Source organism: Loxodonta africana, chromosome 21, assembly GCF_030014295.1.
Source record: "Loxodonta africana isolate mLoxAfr1 chromosome 21, mLoxAfr1.hap2, whole genome shotgun sequence".
In the NCBI taxonomy this organism is placed as follows: domain Eukaryota; kingdom Metazoa; phylum Chordata; class Mammalia; order Proboscidea; family Elephantidae; genus Loxodonta; species Loxodonta africana.
The window spans coordinates 33424834-33450574 of record NC_087362.1 but is presented as its reverse complement, the minus strand read 5'-3'; the positions used below and the strand labels follow the sequence as shown (position 1 = coordinate 33450574).

At 40.8% G+C, this 25741-nt stretch overlaps 1 protein-coding gene across 5 annotated transcripts in view; it reads left to right on the top strand.

The window, feature by feature from the left end:
* Nucleotides 1-25741, top strand: part of USP10 (ubiquitin specific peptidase 10) — a 67688-nt gene that overhangs the window by 28833 nt on the left and 13114 nt on the right. For all 5 annotated transcript variants that reach the window (XM_064273724.1, XM_064273723.1, XM_064273722.1 and 2 more), the window contains 8 exons: nt 2731-2791; nt 9294-10337; nt 19612-19703; nt 20191-20300; nt 20699-20754; nt 20969-21072; nt 22223-22322; nt 24420-24597. In XM_064273724.1, the coding sequence (XP_064129794.1) occupies nt 2731-2791; nt 9294-10337; nt 19612-19703; nt 20191-20300; nt 20699-20754; nt 20969-21072; nt 22223-22322; nt 24420-24597 (1745 nt within the window). The remainder of the gene's footprint in view (nt 1-2730; nt 2792-9293; nt 10338-19611; nt 19704-20190; nt 20301-20698; nt 20755-20968; nt 21073-22222; nt 22323-24419; nt 24598-25741) is intronic.

The window sequence follows — 25741 nt, the reverse complement described above, 5'->3', positions numbered from 1 at the left end:
GAGATGCAGAGTTTAGACAGTTGTTCTCAGAGGTCTGGTGTCTTAATGGGATTTCAAAGGAAGGACTCAGAGTTCACGAGAGTATTTTAGACGGTAAAACAAAACCACAGCACCAGAAAAAGACTTTAAAACATTAACTTCTTATGAAAATGCCGAAGTATTGCCTTCACAAGACTGCGGTACTCTCTTCAGACTAGTTGATTGAATTTTCTTCCTATCTAACATAACAGGATTTTAGCGTTTTACATTGCTCACTTGACATTTATGTGGGGAATTTTTGCATCTTTTCTTATAATTAGCTATGTAGTTAAAGAGGGGATTTGAAGCAATTTTTGCAGTTTTATTCTGCTGTATGTTTATTATATCCCATGACCACAGACTCTAGGGGGCCTTATGATGGTAGAAGTTCGTTGAATAAAAGATGCCATATGCCTATACAGTTTATATGTATGTGTTAAAAACCTGTAGCCATCGAGTTGATCCCGACTCACAGCAAGCCTATAGACAGAGCAGAACTGCCCCATAGGGTTTCCAAGGAGCAGCTGGTGGATTCAAACAGCCGAGCTCTTAACCACTGCACCACCAGGACTCTTTATGTATGTATGTGTATATAATGATTTCTACTGGGGCAGAACTTTTTCCAGCATTTAGTAATTCCTGTGGTGAAGCTGTCTTATATCAGATTCACAAATCAAGATAAGTTTTAAACATGGTAAAATAAAATGGCAGTGTTGCCAAGAGCACATGCTCTAGAGTTGGAAGGTCTCATATGATGAGAGCCTGCCTCTACCACTTACTGACCATGAGACTTAGAACAAGTCAGCTTTGGAGGTTTCATCTGTAAAATGCTGGTGATTATAGCACCTCCATCACCTAATTGTTGAGAGACAGGAGACACCCCTCCTAGCACATCTTAAACGTCTCGTCAGTCATCTCGGCTTGCTTGACCTCCAGCCCCTTTCAGTGATTCTTTCAAATTGGTGGGTTTTCCTTATGCATGTTGCTTGGCGAGTGGTTTGGGAGTTGGGTGAGTTGTGTGATTCCTGTGGGTGAGTGGTTGCAGAGGAGGGTCACTGAAGGAAGGTTCTAATGTTTTCTGCAGCTCTCTGCTTTGAGTTAGGAGTTAAAATGGATGAGTGCTTGAGGTCCATTTCTCGAACTTGTGAGTCTTCCCAGCCTGCCTCACTCCTTCAAATCTGAAGAATTTCTCCAAAGTTCTCTTCTCCAAGCAGAGCGGAAGAGAGGCAGCATGGAGAGATTGGTTTTCATGTTTTTCTTTCAGCACAATGCCTTTAAAACAAATAGAATTATTTTGACATTAGAGGTTGATCTTTCACAGAACTTTATACTGAAGTGTGATATTATAAAACTCCCTGGCTCAGAAAAAGAGGTGGTTTCTAGATGTGGTTAATGATGGTTTTGTGTAAATATGGTGAGTCAAAAAGTATTACATACTTCTAGCACCTTAAAATTGTATAGATTTCCATCACCAGGGGGCACCCAATGGTCATATTGACAGAAAAAGAACGTACTCTGTATTGGTGCTTACTAAACAGTCCCTTGTGACGGCAGAGGAGTACAGACGTGACTCAGGCTCCCTCAGGCACCTGGAGCTGCTGTGCTCACTGTCTTCGCAGGCTGCCCTTTCTGCTCCATGTTTTGTGTCCGCAGTAATTACTGGCAGCGCCTGGTGTGGGATTTTGTATGCTGAGTGGAAGGTCTTTGCACAGCAGCAGTGCAGCCAGGTGCAGCGCTGCAGCACAGGGGTGTACTCCTCTCGTGTCAACATGGGGAATGCTGGGTGCCCCCAGGTGTGGAAGTAGGGCCAGCTCTCTAGTCCTGAAGTGTGCAGGTCCTTTTGAATCTCCGTTTTTTCTTAGCTTGCTGTTTGTCATTAATTCTCTGAGCAGAGAACCTCCTGGGCTACTTGGAGAAATACTTGTAATGCTTCTTTTTACCTTCAGGTAACAGTAATCTGCCCATTTATTACCCCTGCTCATCCTAAACTTCCTCATCCTAAATGCATCTGTCCGAAACAGTCCTAATTCTTAAATAAATAAAACAGAATAGCTAGGAAGAGGAAGAAATTTGGGATATTGATAATACTTCCTGCTTTTTGCAAAGAGGTCAGACACTTGGCATTTCGCCTTTCTCTCTTCCAGACAAGGAAGGTGATTTCTGGTCATTAATTCTGCTGTTTAAGGCATTGTGTTAAAAATGGAGTCACGGTTCCCAAGTTTTTTCTTCGCAGTGGGCTTTGCTCTGCTCTGGCCGTAGCCCTGGCCCAACCACAGCGACCTGCACTGCAGTTTATGGGGATGGGGAGCAAGAAATGCTCCAGGGTCAGTAGGAGTCTGTCTTCATTAGTGGGAAACGAAGTGTCTGTTATTTATGCTTAGTCACTAATGTCATTATGTGAAGAGAATGGTGATAATAGCATTTTATTGTAGCTGATTCACATGTCGACTGGAGTCCGTTTTGATGGGTTCCCCCCCTTGGATCTGTTTAATGATGATAAATATTTGAAAGTATTTCTATAGTGTTTCTCCCCCCTTTAAGCTAAGTGGAAATGATTTATATTTTACTGATTCCATGTGTGTGACCTTGGTAAAAGTATCGTCATGAGAATTTGCATGGATAGTTTTAATGAAATATTGCATTAATGAAGTAGGATGTATTGGGCTTTAACCTTTTGTTGAATTAAAATTTGTTTTCCACTTCCATGTGCAGCTTCCGCCATATAATGGAACAGTTTTGTGTGGTACGCAGGCTGCAGATGAACTACCTGATGGTAAGCTAGTTCTCTACTTTTTTTCTCCGAAGTGAGTTCTGCCGTGATGTGCTGGGTGGGCAGGCTACCCTGGAAACATTGCCTTCCCATTGCTCATACCTTTGAATAAACATTTACTTACAGCTGGATGTTTTTGCTGTCAACCGTAGCAGATTTGATCACTGAATCACTGGCTGATAAGTTAGCTTCTTCTGTGCTTCAGAGTGACAAATGTTCAAGGTTCAGTTCAGGAAATAGTTGCTGAATTGTTTTTTTTTTCTTAATAGTTCTCAGTACCACAGGTATGTGATTCTTCATAACCATACACTTTTTTGGTAATAATTCTGAAGTGAGCTTTCTTGTCTTACTGCTGAAGCTAGTGGGTGCAGAGCTTGCTAGTCTCTGAACATGTTTTCTTTGTACTTACTGCTAAGTGGCAGGTTGGCTCTGTTTTTCTTGGAGTTTACATTCATGTCCTAGTCTGTTGCTAATTCTCTTGGGAATTCAGGTAACCTCTCCATCTCCTGGCTTGTTACTTTTTTGTCTGTGTCACAGACACTGAGCTGATTATAGAGATTGGATTTTAGATTGTTTAATCACCAGATGTTTAAATAACAGCAGAGTCATTTAATTATTGCAGGCTGCCATTACGCAGCTTGAATCTACCCAGACCGCTTTCAGTCTGGATCACTGAGAAGCTGGCCTTTGAGAAGCTGAAAGCCAGGCGTTTCTATAACAGCAAAGGACGTGGATGCCCAGTTTAGTTAGCATGGTCAGACCTGTGAAAAGGGTTTTAATTATTAGAAGTTTTATAAGAAACTGTAATATGAGAGACCAGAAGGAAAAGAGGAGCTCATAGTAGCTTAGGACAAGTAATAAAGACAACGCAGCTGTGGGGACCCAGCAGCCCTTGCTAGGCTGTGCAGCTTCCTGAGCTGCATTTTTACGTGTTGCCATCTTGGACTTCGTGGATCTGGGCCACCAAGAGTGCCCTCTGGCTCGGTATTGCCTGGCACTGTATTCTGCACATAGTGAGCATGCTGCTAGTGCCAATCAGATGTTTGGAATATGTCGCTAGTTTTCCTTTCGTGTTACTCCTTTCTCTCTGATCCATTTCCGTCTTCATTTCTTTCTGTGGCCTCACCACCTTCCCAGTTTTGGTTAGACACCGGAGGCCCCACCGATTCCCCCTTGCAGCTCCAATCCCACAGTGTTCTAACCCCATGCGCCATGCTTTTTCAATTCTCGCTTTGTGGCTCTTTTCCCCTTCTCTACTGTCTGCCCTCTAGTCTATCTTCTATTCTGCTGAAAACACTAACTAGAATCTTGCCACCTGCTTGCCCTATTAGTGACAGGCCAGTTTAAAGGCCTCTCTCCTCTGGAGCCTTTTTTATTCTCATGTATTTCCACTTCTCTACTAGTACCTATCCCACTGCATGGTAACGAGTCTGTCCCCACCGAGACTTGAGTTCAGCTGTTGATGGCAGGGCCATCATTTATTCATCTGTGTGTGTCTAGCAATTGCACAGAGTAGTGTCAGTGTGTTTGCAGGATGAATGATTTAGCATGATTTATCCTTCTACCTCCCACCACAGCCAGCTCCACCAAGCTACTTGAAGGCTGCTCAGTATAGCACACACTTGTATACCTCTGCCTTTTACAGTCAGTTCCTAAAGCTTGAAATTTCAATCCCTGCATCCATTCTTTGAGTTCCATGAGCTCACTGTAGCTCCTGATTGAAACTGATCATTTTCTTCTGTGTCCCGAAGCACTTTGTCTCTATGAAGCTGTTGAGGGCTCTCTCTCACCCACCCTCTGTAACATCATCCTCAGTGTCTTAGTTATCTAATACTGCCATCACAGAAATTCCACAAGCAGATGGTTTTAACAGCCTAGAAGGCTAGAAGTCCGAATTCGGGGTACCAGCGCCAGGGGAAGGCTTTCTGTCTCTGTCGGCTCTGGGGAAAGGTCCTTGTCATCAATCTTCCCCGGTTGAGGAGCTTCTCGGTGCAAGGACCTCAGGCCCAAAGGACGTGCTCCCCTCCTGGTTCTGTATTCTTGGTGGTATGAGGTTCCCACGTCTCTCTGCTTGCTTTTCCCTAATATATTTCAAAAGAGATTGATTTAAGACACAACCTAATCTTGTAGATTGAGCCCTGCCTCATTAACATCATAGAGGTAGGATTTACAACACATAGAAAAAGCATATCAGATGACAAAATGGTGGATAGTCACACAATACTGGGAATCATGGTCTATCCAAGCTGTTACACATTTTGGGGGGGACACAATTCAGTCCATAACACTCAAGGTGTATGGGTTCGTCCCTCTAGTAAATGTCCACTTCTGAGGACAGGACCTGGCCCTGTTAGCTGCTGTGTCCCTCCTGTGGCTAATACACCACCAGTGCCCTGCACGTACAGTGAATGCTCCGTGATCACCGAACTGACTTGCTAAAACCTGTCTGGAGAAATCAGTTGAAGAAGCCAAGTAAGCAGTCATTCTCAAACAGCAGTGGGCACGAGCATGACCTGGGCGCCTCTGGACATTTCTGACTCCGGGACTCTGTCCAGGCACCCCAGGTCATTGTGCTGCATGTACTGCAACACACTGACTTGGAGAAATGCTGTGCGAAGATGTCCTTGTTTTGTCTGAGCTAGTTCTTTATCCCCCAGCAAACCCACGCCTGCATGACCTGAGTGTTAACATTTCCCCGGTATGTTGACTGGGTTGTTTAAAATGTGAGTTTTTTTCAGGCCTTCTGTCACTCCCCCAGCCTGACAGAATGGGCTCGGTCCTGTCTCTTCGGTATCCAGTGCACACGTGTCTGGGACACGATAAGGAAAGGACTGCTTCCAGTGATGTGATCGAACACTGTACTGGACACTGTTTCAATAATAACCTTAATATAACGAAATAGTTCCATTAATGTCGTGTCACACCCTAGAATGTTTTATGCTGGGATAAGATTAAGAACTGAGGTGCAGAAGGCACTGTGGCTCTTACACAAGCTGTGTGGCACACTGCATGCAGATTTTTAATGTGATTTCACAATCGGCACCGTAGCTGTCGTCTCCTAAGGGGAGCCTCCCCCATGTAGTATTCTTCACTTCTCCAGGTATATCCATATCAACCCCGGTAGCATTGCATCCTCGAAACATCGTGGAATAACAGGTGATGCCTGGAAGCCGAATGGACAGTCAGCCTCTAGGTGTAATAATAAAGAAATGTATTTCTCTTTGGGAGTTCTTTTCAGAAAAAGGGAAACAAAGTCAGTGCTGAGTGGGCAAAGAAATCAAGATGTCACATCCGTGGTTTTCTTTGTAAATTTACTGTTAAGTATACTTAAAGTATACAGTATTCTTTTTTCAGGAACTTTTTGTTGCTGGGCAGAAGTATTCCCCCGGCCCCCAGTGGGGGAGATGTGATCCCAAACACAAATGAATCCTTAGGAGATCTGTGTTAGTTCCTGTCCTGCCTCTAATGTGCTTACGACTGCCCACTCTCTGGATCTTTTTTTTTTTTCTTCCTTCTAGAAAAAGACTTCTAAAGGTCTTTCCATAAATATATTCAAATATATGTAATTCGTTGTGACAGAACACGATTTTTTGGTATTATGATCTTTTATCCTTATATGCATGCCTTGAAAAAAATCAGCCTTACACTAAATTTTAAAGGAAGTTCACAGTGCAAGAAAGCTTCAGACTGAAGCATTAAAGATGAATGATAAGGCATGTGTCCTTTCCTTCATCAACTTCCAAATCGTAGCTGTTTCATCACATAGAAGATGACCTTGATACTTTGTGTTTTTTGAAAGACACCATTGTTTCTAAGACTCAACCTAATTCAGAGATACAAAATGTGAGAAAATGCATATCTTAGACTGGATGACTTACATAGATCGTGCGAACTGGGGAGAAGTATTGATGGGTTTCAGAGAGATATTTAGAAAGTCATAGTCCTAACTTCATCTCTTGGTACTTGTGGAAGTATCTTGCACCGCGCATGGAGTTGACCCACAGTGAATTCATTGAGGCAACATGTACATACCTTTATGCAGGCCCACTCACAGACTTATGCTAGCTTGTCAGTGGGGCGACCAACAGGTGCCTAATTTGAAGTGTGCCTCTGAACTGCAGTTTTATATATAGGAGCCATTCTTTGTGTAGTTCATCTTTTTGGGATTTTTAAAAACTAGAGAAGCCACATTGTAAAGATCTGACTGAGGAGCCACTTGAGGTGGTCACGGTCCTTGATGCTGCATCTAGCATGCTACAGAGAGGTGGGCTGCAGCAGCTTCACGCTGAGGGATGTGTCAGCCTGCACCCCTCTCCTCTCCGTCCAGTGGTATGCCTATCGCATTTGAAAGCTTGCTGGGAACGTTGAGTGAAAGGTGCTACTGTAAACCATTGACCTTTGAAACGATCGGTTATAGTTTAATTTCATGAATAAAAGTTCACACTCAGTCCTCAGTTTGCAACGAAGACAATCCCGAGGATTTGACTGTTTTACCTCCCCTCTCTGCCCCTTTCCGACTTTGTAGACAAACAGGACCACGCTTAGCTTCACGTTCACAGCCAAAAGAAGTTATGTGCAGGATTCATTTCTTATGGCTTTACCTTTCTTTCCCCTCTTTGGAGGAGTTTGTGGGGATAAGATATATGTATATATATTTTAAGGAAATGATTTTTCACTTAATAGACGAGATAAGTGGAAACTTTGGTGAAGGGTAAGACAGTACACAATAACTTCAGAAGCCAGCACAAACCTTACAGGGTAAGGTCATGGTAGCTCCATAGACATATCTAAACTCCCCGAGGGACTGAATTGCTGGGCTGAAGGCTGTGGGGACCGTGATCGCAGGGAACATGTAGCTCAGTTGGCATAACAGTTTATTCAGAATATGTTCTACGTTCTACTTCGCTGAGTAGTGTCTGGGATCTTAAAAGCCTGTGAGTGGACATCTGGGATACTCCACTGGTCTCACCCCTTTGGGAGGAAGAAAGAATGAAGAAAACTAAAGATACAAGGAAAAGATGAGTCCAGAAGGACTAATGGACCACATCTACCATGGCCTCCACCAGATTGAGTCCAGCACAACTAGATGGTGCCAGGCTACCACTGACTGCTGTAACAGGGCTCACAATAGAGGGTCCCGGATAGAGCTGGAGAAAAATGTAGAACAAAATTCTAACTCAAAAAAAAAAAAAAAAAAAAAAGACCAGACTTGCTGGCCTGACAGAGACTGGAGAAGCCCTGAGAGTATGGCCCCCGGACACCCTTTCAGCTTAGCAATGAGGTCACTCCTGAGGTTCACCCTTCAGCCAAAGATTGAACAGGCCCATGGAACAAAACAAGACTAAAGGGGAACACCAGCCCTGGGGCAGGGAGTGGAAGGCAGGAGGGAACAGGAAAGCTGGTAATAGGGAACCCAGGGTTGAGAAGTGAGAGTGTTGACATGTCATGGGGTTGTTAACCAGTGTCATAGAACAATGTGTATACTAACTGATCAGAAACTAGTTTGTTCTGTAAACCTTTGTCTAAAGTACAATTTAAAAAAAAAAAAAGATTTTTACTTGGTGTCTGTGGGACTGTGCTTAAAGCATTATTATAACAGTAGGTAAAACTTGGTGCCTTGAGAAGCTTCCTCATGCAGATTCGACATTAAATCTTGCAGACTTAGTAAAGATTTGTTGATACTAGTCAGAAAACTGTATGTGTAGCTTTCTTTAAAAACATTGTAATTTCACTTTTGTCATAAATTCGAGACATGCAGATGAGCATTACAATGAAGCATTGTTCCTACGTAGTGTATTTTGAAGTAAAATGCGAGGAAGGATTTATTTAGTCTTTAAGTCTATTAAATAGCATTTAAAATTTCTTAAATAGATAGAATTCAGATTTTAATCATTAAGTAGTGGATTTTTAAAAGCAATTTTAAAAAATTAAAGCAAGTTCACAGTGCAAATGTTATCTGAATTTTTTTCCAAATGAAACTGAAATGTAAGTGATTACAAGAGTTGATTACACCAAAAAATTATGTTGTGAATAACACGTTTTAAAAAAAGCAACATGGTTTAATTAAATATAATAAAGATTTGTAAGTCCCTAAGTTAGTTGTTGTGGTTTTATTTTTTTATTTAAGTTGTCAAAATACATATTTCTTAGTCTCAGGCATAAAGTGAACGGATAGTCAGATTCCATTGTGGGGTGTTTTTAAACAGGCAGAATATTAATTTCATTCTAGTTTATACCTTTTGGAAGTTTTCCTTAGCTACCCAGACATAAAAAAAAAAAAAAAAGGATATAGGATTCTATTATTCATAACCCCATATATGAAATTTCATATTTTCAGAAAGTTATTTCTTTAGCATAGAAAATATGCCATAGCTTTTTTAATTAAGAAAAGAATGTAAGATTTCAGTTTTTAAAAAGAAAATGAGTAATTATTAATACTTTCATAGTTTGTTTAGCTGTGGGCTTAACTAATGGGATATTTACTGATTGCTTTCTGTCTATGCAGGACAAGAGTATCAGAGAATTGAGTTTGGAGTTAATGAAATAATTGAACCGGATGACACTTTGCTGAGAACCCCAAGCTACAGTATTTCAAGCACATTGAACCCTCAGGCACCAGAATTTATTCTTGGTTGTTCAGCTTCCAAAAAGACCCCCGATGACCTAGACAAAGAAGCAAACTACAGCTCCACAGAATGCCAGTACCCAGGCTCTCCTCTTGCTTTGGATAGTACTTCTAACGTGGAGGCAGAAGTTTTAGAAAATGATCGTGTCTCAGGTGGTCTTGGACAAAGGGAACGTAAAAAGAAGAAAAAACGGCCACCTGGATATTACAGTTACTTGAAAGACAGCAGTGATGGTAGTATTTCCACAGACACCCTGGTCAACGGCCATGCCCATCCAGCAGCCCCGAACAGTGTAAGCACAGAGGACGTGGAATTCATGGGTGATGTGCCCCCATCAGTCACACCCAGGACTTGTAACAGCCCTGAGAACTCCCTGGACTTCGTCAGTGACTCTCTGCCTGACGGGCCTTTCCCCAGAGCACTGGACAGTCATTCCAGGACTGCAGGGCAGCCTGAGCTGTGCCACCTGAGTGATTTTGAACAGGCCTGCCTCCCTGCAGAGGCTGGCAGGGATGGCCTGTTAAGGACAGCCGTGGCTCAGTCTTATGTTGGTACTGATACTACTGAGAACCTTGGAGTTACTAATGGACAAATACTTGAATCCTCGGATGAGGGCCCAGCTGCCAACGGGGTGGAGTTGCACATGGTGGAAAGCACGGACTCGGAGCCTGCTCAACCCCAGAGTGCTTCACCCCCTGCTGATCTCGTGGCCTCGGCGGCAGGCTCCGCTCCTACCAGTCAGCCTGCCAAGTCGTGGGCTAGTCTTTTCCGTGACTCCAAGCCCTCTTCTTCCTCACCCATGGCTTATGTGGAAACTAAGTATTCCCCTCCTGCCACATCCCCCCTGGTCTCTGAAAAGCAGGTTGAAGTCAAAGAAGGGCTTGTTCCAGTTTCAGAAGATCCCGTAGCCATAAAGATTGCAGGTATAGTTAAAAAGATACACATAGGAAGTGAAGGTGGGAGCAGATCGCATCCAGTGTTTGAGTGAGAATTAAAACTGTTTGATCTTACCAGCTATGGTGATACAGTGTTACCCATAGCTGTAGTAGATTACCTGCCTATTAATAGGAATTTCTGAAGAATGCCTTTGTCTTAAATGTTATCTAAAAGCAAAACAATACATATATAGGCAAAATGGAGTGAGGACACATATTTTCTGTTAAGTGAAAAATCCATGTCTACTGCTGATTCTTTTCTATAGACAAGTTACATTTCCTCTTATCAAGTAGTCATCCTCCATTGTGTGAAGGTATAATGTACATGTCCTATCTGGGTGACAACTGTTGTATACCTTTGGTGTCATCACCCCTAGTTTGTACCCACTTTGCACTGTTTCTTTTTTATATTTCTTGAGATATAGGAAAGCATTTTATGAATAACATAGGGTTTTTTCCTTTTAGTGACTTTTTTGAATTGAGTAGATAGATTTTATTCAGTTTTTAGCACACCAGGGTTAGCTTTTGACAGGAAGAGAAAAATTCCGAGAGTTTAGCCCAGAGTTACCGTTTTTAAAGTGCTAAAGCGCTGAAGTAGGACCAGTTCACAATAAAATGATAAAGCTGCAAAATTCACAGGTTGTTTCATAAGCTAAACTTCAAATAAGAAGCCAAAACTTCAGAGGAGCATGTATGTCTGTACAGATAGTCCTTAATGTATGATGTATTCTAAATATGACAAACTGCACTTAAAACAGTCTCTTTTTTTGCACATCTTACCATTAGTAATATGTACTACATACGGTGTTGCAGCCCGTAATTTGCCGATGTTGTCATTCTCATGTTCACTCACAAATGTTCAAAGATCGGGTTTATAAAGATACTGATAATAAAAGGCAATAATAATGAAAACTTAAAAAAAAAAAACCAAAAAACGAAGAGGTATTTGACTTAAATCAGAACCAGTTTATGTCATCGGAACGGAACCCCATTTTAAGCCGGGGACACCTGTACACAACTAAGAATCATGAGCTGTTTCTTCAGGTTTGATTCTGCCAGGGAGTTTATAGCCAACTCTTCAGCTTCTTCTTCATTTAGTCCAGTTAAAATAAGTTGTCTCATTGAATTGTTGGGCTTTCTGTAATATTTTCTGAATTACCATTTTGGAGCACCTGACAGTATTTATCACCAGGAGCTGGATGAATGTGGTAGCAAGCAGTAAAATGTTCACCCTTTTACGAATGGTCAGAGTTCCATCATAAAGATTTAAACTATATTCTTTTGATTGCAGTAGGATGACAGCAAGAAATACGTTTTTAAAAAGCAGATTTTATTCCTTATGCCCTGATGGCACAGTGGTTGAGAGTTACAGCGAGCTACGGCTTCTACCCAAAAAGGTTGGCAGTTCACATCCACCAGTGGCTCCTTGGAAACCCCATGGGCCAGTTCTCCTGTGTCCTGTAGGGTCGCTGTGAGTCGGAGCTGACTCGGTGGTATCCAACAATACAAAATATGTTAATTTGAATAATCTTGGTGTTCTGGCATTCTTTTAAGGTGGGAAAATAGTTGATAGGCCAACGAACATCACCTTGGACTTTATGTATTTTGAAAAGACAGGTAATTTGTTTATTACAACTTTTAGAATGTATTCATTGCAGTGAACAGCTGTCACAGGATGAAACAGTGTAAACCTCTGTCTAGATTAATAAATTAAAAGTTTATTTTTAACCTACAAGAAAAACATGGTGGGGTGCTTTTTAAAATATACATTCTCAGTTCAAAGTCGTGAAAGCATTTAATTATATACTTCTGTTCCTAAAAATTACTTCTCAGAGTAAAATCTCCCATCCCTGGGAAATTCTCTCAACCGCTTTTTAAAACAAGAAAAGGTTCATTTTAAGTGTTTTATCAACATTGAAGCCATAGCCATAGGACTCTGAAAGTGGATTGATACATAGTTTGCTGTGTTCTGCCTGTGTTAAAATGTAATTGTTAAACTGTATTGTAAAAGATTGTGACAGTAGGGGACTCTTAGTGGAGGAGAGCATTGCTTCAAATTGTCCAAGTAATTATTTTTGAGTTGGCCTATTGTGTTCTTGCCCAGCGGATGTATTTTCTTAATACTGTTTTGGTTAAGCCAGTTATAAAGATGTTATAATTATCTGAGCAACAATGTAGTTCCTTTTTAAATATTTATTCTTTTAGGCTTGATTGTCGACTGTTAGAAATATCAAATGTAGTTGTTGACAGTCTTCCTGTATTACTTCCTTTGAAATCATGTCACTACAGTGGTCACAGAGTAACTCTTGGGATCATGTAGAGCTTAGGTAAAGCGGCCTTGTTTTAAATTTTCTTTCTCTCTGTCATATTCTCCACTTTAGAGATTTACTTTATGAAAATGATATAATATATTCGGTTTGTTATAAGTTAAATACAGTACCACGAAAATCCCTTTAATGGGTATGCTTTCTAGGGTAGACGCTGTTATTTTAAGCAGCATTTAACTAAGATTCTAGCTTCATTAAAAGATCTGCTGGTGTTTTTATAATAGATTTTGACTTGCATTAGTATCTAACTGGTTGAGAGTAAATTTTATGTTTTGTCATTATATTTACTTTTGGAAAAGTGGGAGAAGGACAATTCATGCACCACATCTATTCTTAAGGTGATATCCAGAGCCAGTTTTTTATCCCAGGTTCATGATTTCTGATAGCCACATTACTGCACTATCTCCCCTGTCTTTAAGTCTGTGCTCAATAAATACTAATTTTATATATAACCAGGAGTGAAATACAAATTAAGAACGTAAATCAGCTGTGAAAGAAGACTGAGGGTTGTCACGTAAGACATTTTGAGGTGAAGTACAACCAGCGTTGATTACTTATAGACAGCTTACCCTTTAAAGGGTTCCTCTTTCATCTTCTTGGTGGCGGGATCACTTTCTTGTCTCTGTATAGATTATTTGTCAACATTTTGTTCCATTTACTGTTTCTTACTAAGTGTGAACTCTTACTTAATAAGGAGGTAGGAAGGAAGACACTGAAATGCTAAATGCTTCGTCCTAACCCCAAAGGAAATGTGAACTTAAACAGAAAAGGCCTATAGATGGCTGGAAAGGGATCTTTCTGTCAGTGAGTGGCTTGCATAGTCTTAAGAGGGGATATTTGCCATTTTTCAGTTAAGGAGTAACAGCCAGGAGGCAAGAAAAAGAAACCAGAAAATGTTATAGCTTGTGTTTGAAAATGGTTGTCAAACATTAGACATACCCATAGTCAAGAGTAAGTATGACGTATGCAGGTACTGTAAGGATGATCGATACTGTTGCCTCCCTCATTAGCATAGATAATCAAGACTTGATGGTACAATGTTTAGAAGTAAACACTTCTGATGAACTTTTCCTGCGTCTTTACTAAGGAACAGTATCAAACACTTGAAGATCACAAATAGAGCTATTTTGTATTTTATGTTTTGCCTTTAAAACTGTGTGTCAGTATATTTTGTTTTAAAGGAGTGTAAATATTGGGCAAGCAGAGAGACTAGGCCAAATGTCCAAATTATATGAGTCAAAATTCCAGTGAAAGAAAACTAGATAAACTGAGGTCTTCGACAGCTCTAAGAATTTAATTCTGTTCTGTGAGGAAATTAAAGTATCCATCTAGTAATGTCATTTATTATGAATTGTTAGTCAAAACCCATTTAATACGTGGTTTTGCAGAGTAATATTATGCCTAAAACATGAGAGCAACAAGGCTCTCATTACAAATGGGGTTTACCCAGAAAAATGAATTACTGTGCCCATATGTATTTTTAGTGTAAATGAAAATATAAGACTAATCTCTGTTGTTTTGGTGGTTTATAATTCATACGTATACTTTCCTCTTGGAAACCCTGGTGGCGTAGTGGTTAAGTGCCACGGGTGTTAACCAAGAGGTCGGCAGTTCGAATCCGCCAGGCGCTCCTTGGAAACTCTACGGGGCAGTTCTACTCTGTCCTGTAGGGTCGCTATGAGTCGGAATTGACTCAACAGCAGTGGGTTTGGTTTTTTGGGTGATACTTTCTTCTTCTGGGAAATGATTTCTCATTTTGCATTTCCTCTTCAAACTCTAAAGTAGCAAAGGCAGCGATAATATAGCATAGTTTAAGTTAAAAAGGTATAGCATCTCTTTCCAGGAATTTGTGCTAGAGGATTGAAACTCAGTCTGTATCTCATTTCAATATGTGTATTTCCTCACTAATATTTATAGGTCCTATAACGGCAGTGGGTGATTCTATAGGAACTAAATTACGACTCCTCCATTTATAAAACGTAAGTTGATCTATAACCAATGGGCAGTGGTACATTTTGGTCACTCTGCTGTCCTCCACCTGATGAGATAACCAAGATGGCATATATTCTTCCAAAGCAGTGGTAATGAGGAGAAGGAAAGTACTTGAAGAATGTTCTGAGCGGGTATAAAGATAGAAAAGCAGGGCAGCAGCAGAATATCAGCTACGGGCCAGTTACTGAGCCTGAGAGATCAATGACCGTTCTGCACCTTGCGGTTTCATGGATTTTTTAAGGGTCATATGACTCTAAATGTTAATTTTAGTAAAGCAGATTTTAATGCATAGAATATGTGTAAGAGTACTGATAGCTTTTATTGAAAGGAAGTTTATAGTGCCAGTATCACCGTTGATCTCACAGATCATTTGTTGCGTGATTCGTGGCACCACACGTCAGCTAGCCGTGTGTCTTGAGATGAAAAAATATTAAAGCTTAACTTTAATCAGCCATTAGTATCTGAGTTATTACAAAAATAAAGACACCAGTTTCAATTTTGTGTCTTTGATGTGGTGTGGAGTCAGTCTGTCATTCTGTGCCGGGACGTCTTTCCAGGCAGCCCCACACTCCTCTTTGAGAAAGATGAATGGGATGGGCCATCTTCCCAAGTTGATGTAAATAGACCTAAGTAGCACATGATACCAGCAATGATGAATTGAAAAGAAGGGCTTGGGCTGGGAGAGTGGAGGGTGGGGAGGAGGGTGTTAAGTTATTCAGTCATCATCTGATTATTTGCCCTTAAAGGAGGTGAAATAAATCAACCAACAGTGATTTCAAATGCAGATCATATTAAAGTTCTAGTCTCAAATACCTGGCCTTCTCTGACTTCTAGTCCGTTGTCACCACCCTTCCCTGTGTTTGATCCTTCTGACTTCCACAGTTAGAGTGCTGTTTGAACTTCAGGCTAGGAGTCAATCACCTGGTAAAGGAAAATGGTGAGGTTGTTACAAAAGGAACTTACGTAGAGCACAAAGTGATATGAGAAGATTGAAAGCAGTGTGCATCCTGGCTTGTGTATGAATCAAGAAAAATTGACTTTTGATTTGTAGTTGGATTTATTAATTTTAACAGAATTCAAAATTCAGCAACAGTGTTGACTACTTATATAGAATTAGGAGTAGCTTTGCACTAGTGTTCTTTCACTATGAGGTAAAAGAAGAACTCATTGATGAGCTTTACGGTTTAGTGTCTGGTTTAGTTTGTGATGGTTGGAATTGTTCAGGGGGGAGAGGGAAGCACAATGTACAATGTGGTACAAAACTGAACTCTTAAAAATTTTTTGAAAATAAGTGTTTAAGGAAGAATCCTAGGCAATACAGTATTAAATCTTAATTTTTATAGTCTTTCTTTTGAAATGAAACTTTAAAAAAAACTTTTTATTTATAAACACTTTTATTTTGTTGTTGAGAACAGCAAAACACACCAATTCAACAGTTTCTACATGTACAATTTAGTAACATTGGTTAGAAATGGAACTTTGTTAAAATATATTCACAAAATGGTCAAAACTTAATTTTAAAGAATTGAAGCTAACATTTTTTCTTGGAACTCTACAAATTGTTGATTTTCTCACACTGCTCCATAAATTGATTTCCTTTTTCCTTCTCTTCCCACCTGTATTAGCTCTTTATTGGGTGTCTGCGATGAGCGGGCTACCTTGCTAGATGCTTTCATACATTATTTATATCATTGCTAGTCAATAGCTGTGCATGGTGCAGCTATCTGGGCTTCAGGTAGGGAGTTAAGTGATCTGCTCCAGGTTGAAAAACAAATGCAGAGCCAGGGTTTGAATCCAGGTGTTCCTGGGCTCCTACCTGTATCATCCTTCTCCACGGAGCCTCTCCGGTAGACTTCTTGAACTATGTTGTAAAACTAGACCTTTGAAGAGTGAGCTTCTTGGATCAAGTAGACACATGAGACTATGTGGGCACTCCTGTCTGGAGAGGAGATGAGGGGGCAGAGGGGGTCAGAAGCTGGCCAAATGGACATGAAAACAGAAGAGTGGAGGGAAGGAGTGTGCTGTCTCGTTAGGGGGTATATATAGCAAGGCGTATATAAATTTTTGTTTGATCGACTTGATTAGTAAACTTTCACTTAAAGCACAATAAAAATTAAAACAATGAAGCCCATTGAGTCGCCTCTACCAAATTTCAATGGATTCACTTGCCATGACCTCCACCTTTAATCACCAGGTGTTTAATTCATCCCATATTATTGTCTAATGAGTACTTGCTGTATCTCAAATGCATCTAGGAGAATGAGCGAGGATAGGCCTTGCTTTGAGGGCAGTGTAAGGAATAAGATACGAAAGCAACAGATGACAGTTCTTACCAGCGGAGAGAAATCATTTGCAGAGGGATACGGGAGAAGGAGGCTAGGAGAAGACCGGATGTAGCCAGTAGGGATGGCAGCATCAATCTGGGGACAAGGAGGGCTGTTAGGTCCTGTTATCCTGGATGGGCAGGACTCTTGGCCAGTCAGCAGTATGAGGATATTGTCTTGAAGGAGATTCGTATCCAAGGAAGGAGATACACATCACTGATGCAAGGTGGATGGTGATGATATCTGCTGCCGTGGAGATACACAGTGTTGCAGTCTCAGGGACCTTCAGGGAATAGACTGTTGTCAGTTAATCTTGTGAGAGGAGGATTTAGGCTCGTTGGAAGATAGTAACAGCAGAATGATCCTGTATTTTAGAGTATGGAAGACTTGCCACTGTAGAGAAAACTTTTCTAAAATAAAAGCCTAGAATGTCCAGTGTCTCTTGTCTGTTTTCTAAGTCTGTGAAGCTCTACTTTTAAGACTAGTATACCAGCAGGTTCTTTCAAAGAGTAGTGAAGGCTTGGAAAGAGCTAGTTTAGGACATTCTCTTAGTATACTGAGTGACCTTTTGTTCTGCATGTTTCGGAGTGTTTTGCTTTTTTGATTTTGCAGATAAAAATCTACCTTGAATGTGTCGGAATCAACTAAACGGCAGAGGTTTTGGTTTGGTTATACGTGTATATAGTAACATATAACTTTTTGGTGACCCAGTTATTCTCTCCTTTGAATTTTCTGTTGATACCATGTGTTTTCACTAAAGGAAGGCATGCTGATGAAAGGACCAATTCAAACAACAACAACAACAAAAATACCTTGAACGTCTGTTACTTGCAGTTATGAAACAAACCACTAGGCGATGCTCAAAGACTTAAACTCGATATTGTGGAAGATAAACAGTGAAATTACACTTTCACTTCCCTGCTCCTCAAAATAAGCAAACCAAAAGTAATGGCTGGAAGCTGGCATTGATTCAAGGGAAGGGTTAATATGTGGAAACTAGAGGCTTCTGTCTCATTGGTGATGTTGTTCCCCAATAAATGTTGGAAACAAGTCAGGGTAGAGTCATGTTTAAATTGGGTGCTTTCCCTGACTCCGTAGGGCTTGACTGTTGGAAGGCCCAGGCCGTCCTGATGACCCTGGACCTGTTCCTCAGCAAAGACACGAGGAGATGTGCTTTCAGATGGAGCCTAGTGTAGTTAGTTCTTGATTGATTTTGTCCCTGCTTCCCCTTTGAGCTTGGGGGTTAGCCTTGTCATAATGATTTTTTTTTTTAATTTACGAGATCTGAATTCCAAATATTCTTACCAGTTTTTGGACTGTCTGTAAACATGTTTTTGTGCTCGTTAAAACAGTTGACAAAGGCAGTTTCAGATGTTGTATTCACTGGAGGGAATGAGTTTGTGTGTGGACATTTGAATTTTGCAGATTAATTTCTGTATTTGACTAGTGCTTAAAAAAAAAAAAATTTTTTTTTTTTTTTAAGTCTGGAGCCTACCAGTATAACTGTGTTTTATGAAAGAAAGACTTCTTTGCACTCAAAGAATGCTAGTGTCAAAAGTATTCCTAATTAATTTTTCTTTCCTAGTATGTAGTTTAAAAATAAAGGAATGCAGCGTGGTACAGCCACCAGATTGTAGACCTCAGGCCCTAGCTGTTCTGCGTATGCCCTGGGTGGTCATGGGCAATCTATTTAACCTTTCTGAGCCTCAGTTTCCTTCCTGGTAAGCAGGGGGTAGTAGTACTCCCCTTGGATTACTAAGGATTAAGTGTAGCCAATTAACACTTGTAAATTGCAAAAGCACATGCCAAGTGTATAAAGTGCTCGGTGAACTAGTTATCATGATTATAAGATTCATAATGGGACATGGAAAAACCTTGTCTCAGGTTTAAGCATTTCTGATGGTTGGTTAATTGTGTAAAGGTGGCATTCACAGCTGCCTTAAAACTATGAAGTATGATGCCACAAGGTTAACCTGAGGATAAGAAATCAAGTTTGTTTCTAAATAGAATAAGGGAATGACAGTGTACAAAATTATCCCCAAATTGGACTTCTGTTGGAAAATACAGTTTAGTTCGTAGGGGACAGATGTCCCAAAGAGGAGTATCAGATGTCACTGAGCACCTGCTAGGCTGTGTTGGGTGCACTCTTAGATGCTGGGATTCAGAGGTAAGTGAGACTCAGGTTCTGGATGTCAGCACCTTCCTAGCTGGTGTCGGAGAGACTTGCATTGTTAATGAGGTGTACCTGGCAATCGGTGTTTAAGAAGAAAGGCCTGTATCTTTTAAATCTATTCTCTAACACTTGTTTATGGTTTTTTTTTTTTTTTTAAGTTTTCTGTTTCTTATTCAAATAGGTAGTTCTTGTCTCTAGTTACATTCCTACAGGAAGATAAATACATGTTGGTGTTTGGGAAAAATGTTAATTTGAAAAAAAAAATCTAATTAAATAATGCACGCTATTGAACTGAATCAAACTTAACAACAGCATCAAGTGCCCTTTCTTTGGAGATATGCCTTATTGAGGAGATTTTTAACTCTCCCCAGAATAGAGCATCGGAATTGATTTAAATGTTCACTGGATGCCATTAATTTCTTAAATATGCTTCTTCAATCTTTCAGAGTTATTGGAGTCTGTAACCCTAATACATAAACCAGTGTCATTGCAACCCCGCGGGCTGATCAATAAAGGAAACTGGTGCTACATTAATGCTGTATCCTTCTCGGACACTGTCCCCAAAGCTGCTCACTCCCTGTGGTGGTCTCTTCCTTGGGTGCATTTGACTTAGTTCAGCATCCATGGGGCATCTAACCCAAATCCTGATCCTAAAACTTGATTCATTAAAAGCAGGGTTATTCCTTACAAAAAAAAAAAAAAAGACAGAATCAGGCAAGTTTTGTTCTTGTTTGTCCTAAATAGTTGGACAGAGTGACCACTTAAAACTGGAAATTATCTCTAATTTATTTGATTATCTTGGTTGAATCAAGTTCTCATATATAAGCTATTGATTGCATAGGAAATCCTTATATGGATAAAGCAGTTATCCTAGTGATTATTTATTCTTTTTTGTATTTACATAATCTGTGTAGTTCAGTGTTCGTGGTATTATTCAGTTTTTATATGCTGACGTGTTTAATATGACTTTAAGATGTTTGGTGTGTGTTTCATTTCCTTTACGCTTCCTTACTGCCAATATTTAGACGCTGCAGGCATTGGTTGCTTGCCCTCCAATGTATCACCTGATGAAGTTCATTCCTGTGTATTCCAAAGCACAACGGCCTTGCACATCAACACCCATGATAGATAGCTTGTAAGTAAGGCACTTAAAAAGGTGTTAAGGTGGTGGCTTTTTCCCTCTGATAATTAGAGTTTAAATAGTTTACCGAAGTTCTTGATTTCTTGCAAATGGATCCTATCGTTTTTTTTTTTTTTAAATCGAAATAGAATTGGAGCATTGTGTATCTATGTTCTTCAGATTCAGTAGAAGACATTTCTGTGTTTACCAGCATCTGTCTCTTAAATACACCAAAAACTTTTATAGAAAGGATTTAAGAACTCACTGGCTATGAGACCACTGGTAACTAAGTCTACTATGTTAATATTAATTAATGTTCTGCTTAGCCATTAAGGATCTTTAGTAAAAGTATGTCTTTTTTTTTTTTTCTTAATGCATTGTTTAACTTTTTTTTTTTTCCTTTTCACACTTAGTGTTCGGTTAATGAATGAGTTCACAAATATGCCAGTACCTCCAAAACCCAGGCAAGGTGAGTAAAAATGGTCTTCTGATACCATTACATACCGGGAGTTACAGAGTCAAATGACTGAATTTGGTAAATTCAGACATGTTGCAAAGAAGGTACAGGTTGCTGCCCTTATGCTTTTCTCAGCATTCTAGGGAGAAGAGTTTTGATGACTTTGCATTTCACTGTTTAAGACAACATTATAATTCTGAAAACCTGTGTCCTGTTTCCATTGCAGCTCTTGGGGATAAAATCGTGAGGGACATTCGCCCTGGAGCTGCCTTTGAGCCCACGTATATTTATAGACTCCTGACAGTGATCAAGTCGAGCCTGTCTGAAAAGGTTTGAGATCATCACATGTAGCCAATATGATGTGTTGCTTTTTGCATCAGGCACAGGTTAACTGTTACTTACTCCATGCTTGCCCTCTGTTTCAAGTGTTCCAGTTTGTTGGGTGTTCAGGAGTAGATCAGGGCTTATGTGGAGTCAAGTGCTTGGGTGAATTTAAAGCGCGTAATGTCGATAATCACCTTCAGAATCAGAGATAACTCATACAGCGTTTGGATGCTGGTGCTGTTTTAATTACCTCACATATGTTAGCTTATTCAGCCTTATGAATGAGTATTCTTGTCTCCTTTTGACAGTTGAGAAAAGTGCAGTCACTGTCCAAGGTCACAAAATAAATGGGAAGTCTGGCTTTAGAGTCAGTTTTCCTAACCACTGCATTATGCTCTACCTTGAGTACAAACCAAAATCAGCAAAGGAAAAAAGCATGTGGGACAAAGTCCTGGGGAGTCAGATACACGTTCCCAAGGGCCTTCTCCCTGTGGAGTCACACAGGACATGCTTCATTCCTGATCAAGGAGTTGTGACAACATGTGTGAGATGTTGTCTACCCGGAAAGTACATTAGAGACTCAGTGCTTGGGGTTTTTCTTGGTGGCTGGTCGTGCAGACACCAGTTGATAAATCTTTAAAAAAAAAATCAATAGATTTTTTTCAGATGTCACTTGAGCCCTTTCCCCTCAGGATTCCCACCATCACAAGTAGTGGAGGCATCCCGGACTGTTGATTTCGACTCACAGTGAGAATGAGAACCCCTGGGCCTGTCAGTGAGGTGGCTTAGGCTTCTAGCTCTTGCTCTTCTACTTCATTTAAGCAAAAAAAAAAAAAACAACTTTTAAATAATGTTTTTATTATAGAGCTAATATGTATTTATTGTAGAAAAAATTTTAAATACAGAAAAGCATAAATAAAATAAAAATTCTCTTTAGTTCCACTACCTAGAGATGAACTGTTTAATCTCTTTTATTTTTCCTGGGGCCTCAACTTTCTCAAGGAAAAAAAAAATTTTTTTTTTTTTTAATATACTTTACATTAAATTTTCTTTAAAATTTCAGAGGGGACAAGTTTGAATATGCAGGAACTGTCTACTCTGCCAACCTTGAAGAGTAGTCAGTTAAAATCAGTGTGATCACGTTTGACCTTTTCAGGGCCGACAGGAAGATGCTGAGGAGTACTTGGGCTTTATTCTCAACGGACTTCATGAGGAAATGCTGAGTCTGAAGAAACTTCTCTCACCAAATAATGAAAGTAGGTTGTGCCGTAACTATTTGCTATGTAATTGTGTGAGAACATTTTTGTAAGAATTCTTTTTAAACAAATGTTGAATGCTCATGTGGTAAGTTGTGTGCGCCCCCCCATCTGCCCTTCACGATCACTTCTTTACTCATTAAGATAACTAGTTATTTTTACAGAGGGGGGTGGTGCTTCAGTGGTAGAATTCTTCTGTGCAGGATGTCTGAGTTTGACTACTGGCCAGTGACTCTGAAGTGCAACCACTATGTGTCTGTCTGTCAGTGGAGGCTTGCATGTTGCTGTGATGCTGAACAGATTTCAGTGGACCTTCCAGACGAAGACTAGAAAGAAGTGAAAACCCTCTGTATCACCACAGTCTGATCCATTGTGCATAGAGTTACCATGAGCTGGGGGCTGGCTCGACAACAGCTAACAAGAAGTTATTTTTACATTGCCAACCATGTCCCATTGAAAATGTTATATTTGAATAAATAAAGAACTGCTTTTTTTTCTTCAACTTTTAATTAGGAAAATGATGAAACATATAGAAAAGCTGAAAGAATAGTTCAGTGAATACCTGTATAACTGCTAGATTCTGCAACTGTAAACTTGTTATTATTATTTATCTTTGTCTATACAATGTATATACACATTTTTTCCTGAATGATTCAAAATTAAGTTGCAGATAACACTGCACCCCAAAATGCTTAAGTATGTATCTCCCAAAGATAAGGATGTTCTCCTACATAACCACAGTCCCTTAAAAAGTTAAGAAAACTAACAGTATCATATTTTTACACAAATAACTCGCACATGTTGTTCAGTTTTGCATATTTTATAAGCGTGCTATACCGGTATGTTTTACATGTTACTGGACTCAATGTCAATTTTTTTTTCTTTCCAATGAATTTAATGTTAAGTCTTTGTCTTGGTGCCTGTTGACATGGAGATTTGGTTCCCAGCTGCAGACCCTTACCAGCCTACCCTCGAGTTTGTAAAGCAGCCCCTGCCCTGGCAGGATTCCTTCCCTGCTCTGCAAACCGCTGTCTCCAATGCAGGAAGAAATCACTTTTTCTGCCCCAGAAAAAGCCTTTGCCAGGGCAGCTGGCCGCAGCCCAGGAGGTGCTCAGATCCGTGCTCCCGGCCAGAGAGGCCACTCATGCGGGCAAGGCTGTCGTGCATTCTGACCCACTGTCCAGCTGGCCGGCCGCTGCGCTCAGGCCATTTGAATCTCCTGCCTGTGCGGCAAGTGAGAGCTGCAGGCGCAGAGGGGTCACATGTCCCTCGCTCGGCTGAGTTGGATCTGACAGGCCTCCCAGAGGCCCTGAAGGGCTGGTGCAGTATGCACTGCACCCATATCCGCACCATCCCGCCGCCCAGCTTCACATGGACCTAGGGGTGCACGGGCAATGCCCTCTGCCCGCTTTGGGCCCAGCCCGTGCTCAGACTGTGGCAACCTTGAGCGCAGCCCTCTGCCCGACCCTCCACAAGTCTCCAGCACAGTATGTCCGGGCACAAATCTGCTACAAGGAACTCCATCGCTCTCAGTCCCAGCTTCGAAATGCCCCAGAGCAAATGCACCTCAATTGTTTATTTTTTGATTACCAGTACTACCAAACTTAACCCTTCTTGACCATGGCTTATACTTTTACCAAATATGATCAAAAGTAACCTTTTCGGACCATCAAATGAGGGTGAATGAGGCCGAAATTCACTTGTGGAAACGTTATGAAACATGCATGGTGTAGGCATGGGTGTGGTGTGCCAGAACTTCTTACATAACTTCATCATTTCTGTCATTACGCGTGTGCGCGTTATTTACGTGGGCATGCTATTTGCTAAAATTGCGGTAATTATTTAATAAAATCTACTTTCCAGTCAAGCTTTGGAGTTCTCCACTTGTCCCAAGGATACCTTTTATAGCAGTTTATTCAAACAAAGATGCAGTAGAGTTGCATGTTTGCATTTGTTTGTAAGCGACTTTTAATCTACAACACACTCTGATTTTGTTTTTAAAACTGTAAATTGACAAATCTGTTCAGGTGGTTCATGCAGAGCCTTTTTATTTGGACCGTTGTTGTAAATAGCCTAAGCAGATTCTCTCCTTTTCAGAACTTACTGTTTCCAATGGACCCAAAAGCCCCTTGGTAAATGAAGAAGAACGGGAAGAACAAGGCGAAGGAAGTGAGGACGAATGGGAGCAAGTGGGCCCCAGAAATAAGACTTCGGTCACTCGGCAGGCGGATTTTGTTCAGACCCCAATCACTGGCATTTTTGGTGGACACATCAGGTTTATGCTTTTCTGAAATAAGTATTTGCCTTTTCCAAGATTTTGCCATTTTGATAAAGTGGGAAGGTGTAGGACTTGTCTTAAGTAACTTTGAATCGATATTTGCCTTTACACTTCCCTGCCTGCTCGTCTCTTGCGCTTCCTGACGCTTCTCTTGCTGGCCCCACTGCTCTCACCCTGCCCAGGATGGCGTTTGTGCAGAGGTTACCGTGTGCCACAGCGAGTGCCTCTCACCCTTTCTCCACCCACACTCAGTTCCTTCAGTCCAGGTGATCACAGCTCAGTGGGAAGAGAAAACCAAACTCCTTGAAATACGTGTTCTAAGAGGAGAAAACCATTAACTCAAATGTATCTGATTGGAGGAATTTTAGGCACCATAACCAAATGAAGCTAAAACATTAAGCAAGCATGAAGAGAAATACTTTTAGAGGGCACAGTGTTGCATAGGCGGGAATACTTGGAGGCCTGAGTCAGGGCCCCTTAAACCAGCTGCCCTTTGCTGGCTCACAGGGTCCTCCTAAGAATGTTTGTTTATTTATGTTGGAGCCTTTCAATACCGTGATGTGGAATTCAATAAAATGTGGACCATCTCCCCAGAGGTTTACTCACCAGGAGTACTAAGAGACCCCATTCTAACAATTTCCTCTCTGAAGGCCTCTCAGCATAAAACCTACAAGGGTGGTATTTTAGTGAGACTCTTAACAATTTTTTGTCCCAAATGCTGTGTATCCAAAGGAAAAGTGACCTTTTCAAGGCATCAGTTAGTTTATGCTCCATCTCTGCTTTAAAACAATGTCAATTGACCAATTTCAACAGGCTAGTAAAAACCTCAGAAAATATGCACAGACTCACTCAGAAGCAAGTTAATGAACCTGTTTAGAGATGGGTTTAGGAGCCAGTCAGCCATGTGCTTTTGAATTCAAGTAATTTCTGTGTTCTTTGCTGTCATCTTTCTGTCCTGGAGTGGCTCTCTGTCATCCATGTGGTCAGCCACGGCTACTGCATCATGGCTGTAACTGGTTTTTGGCAGATTTGGGTCCTTGGGATGGGCTTGGCTGGGGAGGGAGGCAGGCTGGGGTCCAGGTTGGCTAATAGCAGTGAGAGAAGGCTGTCTGTGTCCTTAGGAGTCTATTAAGCCAGCAGC